The sequence below is a fragment of the Myotis yumanensis genome, unplaced genomic scaffold (genome assembly GCF_028538775.1).
Source record: "Myotis yumanensis isolate MYYU_CA2020_CCGP unplaced genomic scaffold, mMyoYum1.0.hap1 SCAF_18, whole genome shotgun sequence".
Taxonomy (NCBI): Eukaryota; Metazoa; Chordata; class Mammalia; order Chiroptera; family Vespertilionidae; genus Myotis; species Myotis yumanensis.
The window spans coordinates 39,393,083-39,405,447 of record NW_027223769.1 but is presented as its reverse complement, the minus strand read 5'-3'; the positions used below and the strand labels follow the sequence as shown (position 1 = coordinate 39,405,447).

At 49.9% G+C, this 12,365-nt stretch overlaps 1 protein-coding gene across 2 annotated transcripts in view; it reads right to left on the bottom strand.

Moving 5' to 3' along the window:
• Positions 1–679: 679 nt before the first annotated feature.
• ITFG1 (integrin alpha FG-GAP repeat containing 1) overlaps positions 680–12,365 on the bottom strand; it is a 48,329-nt gene continuing 36,643 nt past the window's right edge. The window contains exons 12-18 of one of the 2 annotated variants that reach the window (XM_070399101.1): positions 11,743–11,851; positions 7,109–7,152; positions 6,690–6,768; positions 4,913–5,037; positions 4,312–4,394; positions 2,858–2,975; positions 680–986 (exon numbers count right to left, since the gene is read on the bottom strand). In XM_070399101.1, the coding sequence (XP_070255202.1) occupies positions 927–986; positions 2,858–2,975; positions 4,312–4,394; positions 4,913–5,037; positions 6,690–6,768; positions 7,109–7,152; positions 11,743–11,851 (618 nt within the window). In that variant the 3' untranslated portion in view covers positions 680–926. Of the gene's footprint in view, positions 987–2,857; positions 2,976–3,866; positions 4,034–4,311; positions 4,395–4,912; positions 5,038–6,689; positions 6,769–7,108; positions 7,153–11,742; positions 11,852–12,365 lie in introns of those variants that run through there. The other variant, XM_070399102.1, reaches the window with a different exon arrangement.

Here is a 12,365-nt window from a genome sequence, read left to right as displayed (position 1 = left end):
TTCGCACAGACGTGGTGTCGGGAGGTGAGCCTCGGCTCCCGTAAGCGCCGGAGAAGGAAATGCGACTGTGGCCGTGGCCTCCGGGTGCGCCCGCAGCGGCTCCGCCCGGAAATCCATGCTCTGCGTGGGGAGGGGTGAAGTTTCAGGGCCGTCCGTTGGTGGAGGGCACCGCCATATCTGTATTAATATGAGCACACACACCCTCTAAGATGGCAGCCACCGGGAACTTAGCTTTTCCGCATGGATTCCTGATGCCGGAAATAAGATTCTGGGCGTCTGTGCATTTTGATGTCAGTGTGGATGTCTAAGGAAGTACCCAACGTAGCAATGACCCTGACCGCTCACGCTGTGCTGGGCGCTGAGCTCCCGGCAGATGCCCCCGTCCCATCAGACGCTCCCGGGGGCCCCGCTGACCAGCGCCCACCCCACTGATGACCAAGGAGACGGCTCTGGGGCTAGGCATCGGCCACGTTCCCACCGCCTGCGAGGCTGGGACCGGGGCTAAGGCAGCCTGTCCCAGCGGATTCCAGAGCCGGATTCCCAGCCCCGTGCTGTTTGCCATTAGTGAGGCCCCGACCTGCCAGACAGTGGGCAGGTGGGTAGCTTCACCTGAGAGACGCTCACCAGGGTATCGTTGGGGTGAGAAACGAGACCAAGTCAAGCGGAACATAAACCCCTGCTCATTTAAATAGTTTATTTACAGGCTTTCCCGTCACCATCATTCTACGAGGATTATAAACACGGACACAGCGCATGCACCGCCCACAGAGGAATAGACTGCTCGGCACAACCCCAGACCCGCCCGCTGCCAGAGCTCCGGCGGTCCCCAAATCACAAAGGACGCGTCACTTATAAATAATGTTCACCCCCCTTTCTTGTCTCAGCCAAACCCGGTGTTTCCGTGAATCCAGCGAGCGCCGGGCAGGTCACATGGCGTCGAAGTGAAATCGGTGGGCTTCCTGCCGCTTCTCCCTGTCGTCCGCTTTCTGAAAGAGACGCAGACCCGGTTATAAACGCAGGAAGTGGCAGCAGACGCCTCAGCTCTGGGATAAAGAGGTTCATTTAGAAAAGCCTCAGCAGTGGACGGACACAGGTGCTTCTGGAACAGTCTGTGCCCAGGTTTGAAGCTTGCAGCAGTGATTTTCTACATACTGAGCCACACGGACTCTAGCAGCCAACAGGAGCTGTTCCCTAAACGCTTCCTTTTGATCGCGTAGCATTTATGTGAAAGTCGAAGTAAACATGAGGTTCTGTATGGACGGAACAGCGATCACATTTCTCACTCCTGCCCCTGCCTGATGTTAGTCAGCGAATCTAAGTCATATTAAAGTACATTCATTATTTTGGGGCTACCCTATTGATTTAGCAGCTATTAATTGACTCTGTTCCCAACAAAGTACTGTGCTTGGTACTTCGAGGGATTAAAAAGACCCTCATTTTTGTATTTTGCTCTCAAGGAACTTAAAGCCTAGAAAGAAAAAAGCCTAACATACTGCACAGTATTTCAGAATAAAAAGTGAAATATGTGCCTGGCGGTTGAAGGATCGACATATGAACCAGGAGGTCAGGGTTCAATTCCAGTCAAGGGCACATGCCCAGTTTGTGGGCTCGGTCCCCAGTGGGGGGTGCACGGGAGGCAGCCGATGGATGATTCTCTCCCATCGTCAATGCTTCTCTTTCCCTCCCTTTCTGAAGTTAACAGAAACATATATATATGTTTAAAAGTGAAAAATGCTGCCCATGTCCTGAGAGGGAGAGGACTGTAGCTGAGGCTGGGGGGCACGTGTGGAAAGCAGGGAGCTCGGGTGGGTGAGTGGTTAGGGAGAAGGAAGGAGCAGCCAGCGTGGGTGGACGGGCGGGAGGCAGGCAAGGAGCCAGGAGCCCTTTTCGGGAAAGCACTTTGTGACCTGCTAGTTACGTACTTATATTCATGTACGAGTAGGAATGAGCCTTTTCAATTTGCATCTAAACCGCCACAAACTGTGGTTGCCGCCTGGTCCCCTCATGGGCGCTGTGTGAAAACCTGCATATGTGGAGTTTTGGTTTTAATTATTCAGGGTGTTACACTGAAGCGCCAAAGTCAGTTCAGTGCAGAGAATACCTGACAGAAGGCAGATGGGCCACTTCAGCTCCTCGCCCGAGAGCTGGGCCCGCTGTGAGCCTGTGGGCTCGATTCTTCTCAGGGAGGGAGGGAGAGAGAAGGAGACGGAGAGAGAGGAGAGGGGTCATCCCCGCAGAAGGCCGTCCAAGGCTCTCCCAGGAAATCATGGACACTCATCAAAAATGATGACCATTTCTTCAGGCCGTTAGGAAATTGTTTTCAATTAAATTTTTCCATGTACCTGGTGACTTGGGGCGATCACTCTACCACTATTGCACAACATCAACATTTTAAAGTAGATCGTCTCCTGTAATCTGTATGACCTGCCGAGACATAGTCCCTTAAGGGGATAAAGCAAGTCTCAATAAGGTGACATTATGGCTCTGGCCAGCATGCCCAGTGGTTAGAACGTTGGCCCACGCACCGAAGGGTCGAGGGTTCGATTCCTGGTCAAGGGCACGTACCTGGGCTGCAGGTTCGATCCCTGGACACAGTTGGGGCATGTGCGGGAGGCAACCAATCGATACGCTTCTCCCACATGGATGTTTCTCTCTGTCTTTCCCTCCGTCCCTGCCACTCTCTCTAAAAGCCACTGGGGAAGATGTCCTCGGGCGAGGATGAACAACAACAAGGCATCATGGACAGAAATGGACAAATCAGAAAACCTTACTCATGTCACAGGCCTAAGACCCGGTGTTTGAGAGCAGAGCAGCCTATTACTTAACCAAAGCGAGCGTTTCGTTGGCGCGCACGGACCTTCTCCTGCCAGTGCAGGATGCCGATGATGGCCAGGATGAAGACGCAGACGCCGATGAGCGCGATGGCCGTCAGCAGGACGATGTTGCTCGGCGTGAGGTACAGCTTGGCGCTCCAGCTGCCGATGCAACGAAAGAGTCAGAATAAGATACAGTTCTTAACTTAAAGATACAATTCTACCGAGACCAAAAAGCAGGACAGCTTATGAGTGAATCCCCTCATTCATTCACGTCATTCCCCCATCTGTCCATGTGTTACCAACACGCAGAAGCCACTGCGTTCAGGCAGGACTGACCATGCTGGCCCTGAGGGGTCAGCTTTTACTCGGCGGCCTGGCGTCGGGCCGCTGTGACATGTCTCCTTGCTCCTGTGGACACTGCTCTGAGGTGCATTTGACAAGGGTACTTGGGACAATGTTAGGTGCTGCTTTCACATCCTGCTTGTCTTGTTAATTCGACACCTTGAACTCTACGCCATGTAGCCACAGGATTTCGGTAAGATTCCATATCATCCTTTTTTGGCCTCTGCTCACAGAGGTACTACGACCAACTAAGACAACCACGTGACCAGCTGGTGCAGAGAGACGGCTTGTGGGGAGCTTGGGTCGTCCCTGCGTCGCGGGGGAGGGCTGACGCCCACGCGGACAGGAGCCTCCTTACAGAATCACCCGAGTCGCTCTGCGTCAGTGGCATAGGCAGACTTTAGCGTAAACAGACGCAGGTCTTTCTTGTGACACAGCCCACAGCCAGCCCCTGCACAGCCCGGGAGCCTGAGGCAGGTCTATGCAGGGGGTGCTACACAAATCACTTTTCTTCTCCCCAAAAAGAGCTAATGGATATATTTTCATTTTAGAAGTTTAATAAAGGTAAGATGGTTCTATGAATGGCAAGTAGCGACTGATTTATTTGGGGCTAATTAAAATTTATTGATCCATAAGTTAGTCTCTAGTGAGTAAATCTCAAAATACACCTCAAAGTAAAATCAATTTGGCTTTTATTATGTACATAAATCTGGAAAGAACATTTCTTCAGAAAGAACAAGAGAACCATGAGGAATGTGGAGACTGTAGAGGAAAGCTGTGACAGTTTTCCGGAAGCTCAGGAGAAAACAGGAACGAGTTGAGGTTGGCTGCTCCCGGCACGTCACCTGACTACTGTGGATGTACCCCCGCGAACGCTTTTATGAAAAAGATCGCTGTTTATTAAAAACCCAGCAGCCTGACATGTTAGAATTTACAGCTCGTAAACTGAGGCCCGATTTATTTAGGTGGAACGTGTCTAACTCCTCATTGTTACCTGCTGGTTTTCGGATAAGGTTTAATTTGTCACATGGGAGCGCCGGGGCTTTTGTGTGTGTGTGTGTGTGTGTGTGGCGGGGGGGGGGGAGTGCAGTGCGGGGGGGGGGGGGGCCCTCCGGGGGGGAGCACAGCAGGGAGGGAGCGCAGGCGGCCTTACCTCCGAGGCATGTTGTGCGGGTAAGGAATGACGATCAGCTGCGAGTTGGGGATGATGGCGGTCCACTCCTGCTTCCTCACCGACTGCAAGAAGGAGGGAGGACTCAGCATCTGGTCCACTTACACTCTCTCCTCTCGAAAAAGGAGCGGACAAGCGCTCTCTGGCTTCATGGAGCCCTGGGCACGGGGAGCCCTGGGCACTGGAAGCTGCATCACATGCGGCGCCCAGGCAGGGCTCCCTGAGGCACAATGTGTGTGGTCTTTCAGGGAAGGGTCGCATTTCCGCCTCCGGGTGCGTTCATTCAACAAACAGTATTATTTATGCGCAGCCGGCACCGTTCCCAGTGCTGCGTACTGGCGAGATCGGTGAGTGAGATGGCGAGGAAAGCAGGCGAGGGCCAGGGGTCACGAGGCTCATGGCGAGGAGGCAGGAACTCTAGCTTCCCCTTAGGACGTGCTCCAGCCAGGCCACTACCAGCAATTCTCTTAGCTCTTGATGTGAATCATTGCAATTCAATTTAATTCAAGATTCTGAATTCAGACGTTTGGACAGTGAATATTAGAATATAGGCTAATTGTAAACAAAACGTATTTGTACTCACCTTCTCTCCAGATGGACGGGGAATCCCGACATAAAGATGGTCGAGGAAATTCGCACTTCGACCTAAGCCAAGCACATTGTAGGGCAGCTGGAGGGCTAGATGTGCCGACTGGCTGAGTTGTCCAGCTACGTTTATTAAAAAAAAAAGAAAAGGACACCTTTGGAAACAATGCTCGTCAAATATTAAAATGATAAACTGTTAAAAATATGAATAGAACCTCATGAGGCAAAATCTTTTGTTCTAACAAGTCTGGCCCTGCAGTTTCTGATTTTCTTTGATTTTTCAGACTATGTCTGACTCACTGCATCTGTGCAGACGGGATCTCTAACTGCTGAGCAGCTGAATGAGCTGCACATTTTCTCAGTCTCACACTCTCCGTGTGATGTAAGGCGTTCATTCACTCAGTCATCCGATTTCTGTCCTTATACCAAAGGGAGGGGTCAGCTGCCTCTTAGAGGTATCTGCATTGTCCCTCCGTCCCTCCCTCTTTCCTTCCAGTGAGAAAAAATCACCATCGCTAGTTAAGCCACGTCCCGCCCCCCCCCCCCCCCCCCCCGCCACCCCGCCCGTTGACGTGGCTCATCCTGTCAGATCTTTAGTTGATGTGAGATTAAGGTAAGGGGACAATTCTTGCAAAAACTCATTTTTTTTCAGAGTGAAATCATGTCATGGATATTCCAGAGGGCATTCTCTTTCCGTTTTGTTACCGATTTATGTTTTTTGACACAAAAATAAGCCTGAATAATGTTTGCTCAAGCTAAAGAAAGGTAACACCAGCGAGTCCTGGATGTTCTGGTTTAACAAGCATCTGAATTACAATGTAAAGAAGTAATTTGTTCAAGCTGTCGATATCCTCATTTACGTTTCCTTGACCAACATCGTCTATTAAAGTGTTTGATTATAAGTGTTTGTCAATTTCTCCTTGAAATTGGAAAGTTTTTGTATTATGGGATGTTTCTGCGCGGAGGCAGGAGCACGGCTGGGAGTTTAAGCGTGTACAGTTAGCTAAACAGGAGGCTCACTGGGGTGCACTGCTGAGGCCGCCAGATACAACAACAAGGGCCATACAGTGAGCTCTCCCGTATTCCGGGTCCATAAAAATGGGGAATAAAAGCAGCTCCGCTGATGCTTCTTCACGGCGCGGCCCCTGGCGCCTCAGAGAGGCACTGAGAGGTTACGGCCCTGTTCTTACTTAGAGAATCGGAACAATCACAGTTGCATTTACTGCGACCTGAAGGGTGTGAGCGTCTGTCAAGAGCTCACACCCTTCGCTTAGTCTTACTTCTTTTTTGTCTGAATTGCATTTCCCTTTATTGTTGCTTTAAAAGTAGAGCTAGAGTTTTTCTTTATGATCATATATCAAAACTAGCTCTATGTAATATTCTAGCTTCTATTCCACTAGGAAAAAACTAGGATTGCTTTAGGTTGTAGACTGGATTCCTAATTTTTATTTCTTCTGAGAGGCGCTTTGTTAACTAATTTACCACTTCACAATTTGATCAAGGTAACTCCAGTAATTTCTCTCAATCTCTGCTACTTCAACTGAAGAATCGTGTAACCACTTGGCTTCATCACAATCGGGAAATCTGAGGAACTGATATATTTGTCATGAGGAGCTTCTGTGATCTGCTGATGAGCGCCCACAGAAAGACTAAGTGTGATATGAAGGGGAAGGTTTATGAAGGGCGTGAAAGCCTGCTGGCTGTTGTCACCAGCGGACTTTGCCAGGAGACTGACTGCAGGTGTCCTGTGCGTTGTGAACTGGTGCCGGTCTTACCCGAACCATTTTTCGGATATCCGTTTGCGTCCACGGTTGTATACATGATGTAAGGGCCAGGCTGGTTCACGCCAAAGGGCTGCAATAAAAAAGGAGTTGAGCCTGGGGCAGCAGCAGGTCATCTTGTTGGACGTCTAGGAGCTGACATTGTCTCTCATATACGGGTCAGCGTCCTGAGCAGTTCTCCCCGGAGAACGGTCACTACTGAAGGCGGGCAGCCCCTGAGAAGCCCCGCCCTCAGCATGGCTGCATTCCCGTCTGGAGCTTGCTCTGTGTGAACAGCCCTACCAGGCGGGACTGTTTGTTAAAAACAATCTCCAGAGTGCCGATGTGACTGTAACCTATGACAACTATTTTGTGTGCATCTATTTTCATGCAAAGAATTTCTCAGAAATATTTACAACTGAGAGTTTACTTACTGTTATCTTACGAGGACAGTCATTAGAACAGAGGCCACTAAGAACTGTGGAGAAACAAAGAAAAGGCTCTTTATTATCCTATATAGTAAAAGCATAATAATGCAAATTGACTGAATGGCAGAACGACCGGTCGCTATTTCGCGCACTGACCACCAGGGGGCAGACGCTCGACGCAGGAGCTGCCCCCTGGTGGTCAGTAGGCTCAGCCAGAAGCTGGGCTCACAGCTGGCGAGCACAGCAGCGGTGGTGGGAGCCTCTCCTGCCTCCGCTGAAGGTGGAGAGTAAGGAGTGAGGGGTCCCGAACTGCGAAAGCCCCGGACTGTGAGAGGGCGCAGGCCAGGCCGAGGGACAACTGCCCCCCACCCCCAGTGCACGAATCTCGTGCACCGGGCCTCTAGTTACTGATAAAATGTAAGCTTATATTTAAAGAAAACTCTTACTGTTTCACCTAAAATCTATTAATACGCTCTTTTGGCTGATAATCACACGCAGAAACCAATTCATTTCTTTAGATCTGAGTAAATTAAATTTTTGTTGTTCACTTTATACCAGTGTTTCAAAAGCCTATGTGAAGCAATCAGAATGCTAATATATAGGTGCGATAATTCTGGTTACATCCAGCTATAGCTACTGTGGGTTTTATTTTCCAACTGGTTAGCTCCATTTCAAGGATGACTTGGAATCTGACAAAAGTGCCAAACGCAAACCAATTAAAATGCCTGCTGAGAAAAACAAATAGAACATTTAGTTCTTTATGTCTCAAACTAGACTTTTCCCATTTATATAGTCAAAGTTTCTGGTCACAGATTTTGGGCACGTTTGATAGCTGTTATAGAAAACATAACTATAAAATAATTGATGAGTCTAATGTACAACAAATATACAAAAATAAAGACACATTTATTCTATAATCACCCAAAAAGACAAGGCGAGAATATGTGAACAGTCTTTCTAGGAGCCACCTGAGTATGAGACACAGCTGTGCTACTGCTGCTGCAGGTGCGGTGACGCCGTGTAACAAAGCAGACACATGCTATTACGTAAACATCCTGTGTGTGACGAGTTAGAGAGCTGACAGTTCCGCTCAGCACGCAGGAATTATCTCGATAATAGTTACGAATGTGCCAGTTCAAACAGATCCATAGGAAAATGGGTTCTTCAATTTACTTCTGTTCTGTGACTATAAAATGACAATTGTTCTAATGGGAGTACAAAGGCACTAAGACACGAGTGTGGTTATTTCATCGTGAGAGAAGAGAGCTGCTCACACACTGAAGGCGTGAATGTAACTTCATGTTTACATGAAGTACAACTTCAGGGAAGAGTGAAGTAAATGTCTTCTACTTGCAACACAGTGTTCAATGGTTAAGGTTCTTATCCCGGGACAGTGACTGGTTCTCACTGGTTTCTTCTCAAGGGTTTTTCTGTTTGTTTTTTTGTTCATCTTCCCTCAGCTCTAGGCAGGCATTAGTATTTCTTCTCCGTTTGTCCCAAAGTGAGTTTCACAAGCCTTCGCTGAAAGCACCATTCTGCTGAACAGTAATGATCCGCTCACAGTCTGTGTTCCTGACCAGCAGGTAGGCTCTGCGTCATTTCCTCACAACCGCGGGGCCTGTGCCAACGTCGCTGCTTGGTAAATACTCGGGACGGCAGGAAAAGATGGATTATCCAGTACACGGTACTGGATAATGGGCCACTTGGAGGAAAATGAAGTTAGACTAGAACGGAGAACATGAAAATTACATTTGGCAGTGGCCCAAATAATATGAAAAGACAATTTAAAAATGAGCAAAAGATTTGAACAGGCATTTCTCCAAAGAAGAGACGGACAAGTTCATGAGAAGGTGAGCGGCTTCGTTAGCAGCGAGGACAACTCGCACCAAACCAGCGAGTGCGTGCTACTCAGTCCAAGAGCGGAAGCACCCAACACGCCCTCCACAGAGGCCTCCAAACACGCCAGGGACAGCGCTCCGCCTGCACAGGGAAGAATCCTGTCCTGGGCCACCCACGGGAGGCCTGAGGACGTCGTGCTGAGAGAAATAAGCCAGACCCCAGAGGACCGATGCTGCACAATTCCACCCAAGGAGGTGCCCGAGGAGCCACGTTCATGGACAGTGGAATGGCGGTGACCAGGGGTACATGCATCCACGGTACTTACTTCTGGGTTTTATCTTAAGGCTTTTGGCAGGGACAGTGGAACTACCTCCGGAGAGATTACTAAGCATCATTTTTGCAAACTTCTTTCATTGATATTTTGGTGAGTGGCGGACTCTGCACACGGATTTGTCATTGATGCTCGTCCTTAGGCCTCCCAGGAAGACTGCGAGGTAAGTGCAGTGGCCCCGCCCCTTAGTCAGAGGGGAGCCGGAGCTGGGCCCGGACGCCACTCCAGGCACAAAGCACACGGAGCTCTGAACGGCCACGTAGCCACTGGACACCGACTGGCCTGGAAGACGCGTTCCCCTGCTTCAGGGGAGGCGGGAGAGGAAGGCCCGCGGGACCGCTGTTTGCTGTACAGGGGATGCTGTGTCGTGTTTAGCAACCTGAGAATTTTACTCAGTCACATGATGGGCTCTCGTGTTCTGTACAGAGCAAGCTAAAAACGGGCTTGTATCCTGTATCTCTTTTTGTTTTTACAAAACTTCCTCTGTCAAACGTGAAGTTTCATATGGAGCAACGGGGCCAGAAATGATAAGCCTTCAGTATGTCGTCGATACATGTTGCACATATGTTCCCGAATGTGCCTTCCTTGGTTTTTACACGGTTCAGGAAGGAATGAGCCCAGTGCTTGAGCGTCACTAATATTTAACATGTAACACTTTCTGTAATACTTTCTGTGCCCGGGACTGCGAGCGCTTCCCAGGACCCGCAGCCCCGGAGCCTCGGGCGGTGGCCCGGCCTGGGTACCCTCCGACGTGGGTAGGAAGTCACGGGCCACAGCCTCAGGAGACTCTTAGGTTTTACACTCTTTGCACGCGACTTTTCAAGCACACGCCCTAGAACAGTATAAGGAAGCCCACGGACACGCCGCATAGCTTCAACTGTCAGCAGCACGTGGCCGACCACGTCCACGGCCACTTCCTGCTCCGGGGCCCACAGGGAACCGCAGGCCTGTGTTCCCGTGCCAGCGCGTGGCTGTCCGGCTGCTCCTTCTGTAAGGAGGTGGCCTTCTCTGAGTGGCCACGTGTGTCCACGCTGCCGGCCACTGTGGCCCTGTTTCTGGTCTGCTTCAGGGAGAACCCCGCCCTAACTGGACTAGGACTCAGTTTTTTTATTTGTTATTATTTTTAAATTTATCTTTATTGCTAAAAGTATTACAGATGTCCCCCTTTCCCACCACAGATCCTCTCCACCCAAGATAAGCATACCAAATATACAGCATGTTTAAAAAATTTATTTTAGCCCTAGCCAGTTTGGCTCAGTGGATAGCGCATCGGCCTGCAGACCAAAGGGTCCCTGGGTTCGATTCCTGTCAAGGGCAAGTACCTTGGTTGCGGGCTCCTCCCCGGCCCGGGCCCTGGTCACGTGCAGGAGGCAACCAATCAATGTGTTGCTCTCACAGAGATGTTTCTCTCTGTCTTTCCCTCTCTCTTCGACTCTCCCTAAAAGCTAATTGAAAAAATATCCTCGGGTGAGGATTAAAACAAAAACACCCAAAAGAAACAAACAAAAAATTTTTAGTTCTAAAATAGCCAAATAATACCCCTTTGAAATGGCTGAGGGAACAGTCACATGGACAATAAGTGTAGACTCATGCTAGCTTCCTGTGGCCTCATGGGTAATGGAGCCGGGAGTCATCCTCGCTCATTCAAATGAGAGGGCATTTGCTAGAAAATTCTCAGAAAGCAAAATTACATGCTCTGTCATTTTCATTTCTCAAATCTCCTAATACTCACTCATATTTCTGTGGCTTTTCTATGTCCAGCTAATTAGGACCATTTCAAAACTGTAATATTCATATGAAATACATGTCACTTCATTAACAAATAGACTGTTGGCTGTCTTGGTGTCAACTGTAATGACAGCAATAACAGAGGCAGTTCCCTTCTAACACCAGATCATGGTAAAACTCCCAGCAAACCGGAAACGGGCGACTTCCCACACACAGAGCGCCTACAGGGCCCACGGCTCATCATGCTCAGTGGGGAGACGGGCGGCTTCCCCTGATCAGAAACAGGCAAGGACGTCCGCTCTCACCATGTCCACACAGGGACGGGCATTCTGGCGAGAGCAAGAGCAGGGGAAAGCCATAGCCCTGAGAGAAAGAATGGGACTGGCCTCTACAAACGACATGACCGTCTATGGAGAAAGTCCCCTGGAACCTAAAAAACACACCCATGCGGAAACCAGACCAAACAGCAGTAACATTTACAATCACTCGAAGGGAACAGACACAGGCAGACGCTGACAGCGCGAGGGCAGTGTTTGTGTGTGGCCGGGGTCAGCGAGGGACGGCTGCGGGGGCGGGAACAGGAACCGGGGGCACTGAGTGAGTGAGTACACCGGGGGATGGAGCGAGAAGGCATCCCCAACAGGAAGGTGACGGAGAGCCTCTGAAGTGATTGGGTTGGGAACGGGAGTCATGGTAGGAATTCGTGTGAATACAAATAATAGAGCACAAACCGAACACTCACCGATGACTTTCACAAAGTAGGCATCTGCCTCGAAGTTGTTCTTTAGCGCGTGGATGGCCAAGTCGCTCCTCGTGTGCCCTTTACTGAGCACCACGATGTCCAGGATGCCCTGGGTGAACAGACGGGAGCGGTGAGAGCCAACCCGAGCGGCTGGGAAGTGCTGGACACACAGGGCACATTTCTCACCTAAATGTGCACCGTACTCAACCCCATGTTCCAAGTACAGTGGGGCCTTGACTTACGAGTTTAATTCGTTCTGAGACTGAGCTCGTTAAGGAGCTCGTTAACTCAAATTACTCTATCAACTCAACGCAAAAAATCGGCTGAGAGACAGCTGGTATCTCAAAAAACTCGTTAGTCAGGACACTCGTAAGTCAAGGCCCCACTGTACAAATGCCATTAACAAGATCTAAGCCCCGAGTAGGAAAACACAAATGAAAAACATTGCTAATTTAGATCCCCAGGGATTACAGCGCTTTGCTAGACTTCCTTCCAGGCTGATGTGAAGGCCCGGGACAGGGACGTCCACAGCATGGCCACACCTGCCCGGCCGCCGCTCCCGTTCCCTTTCCCTGCGGAGGGGAAGCTCCGCTCATCCTCTTGGAGGAAAAGGTGCGCCCTTC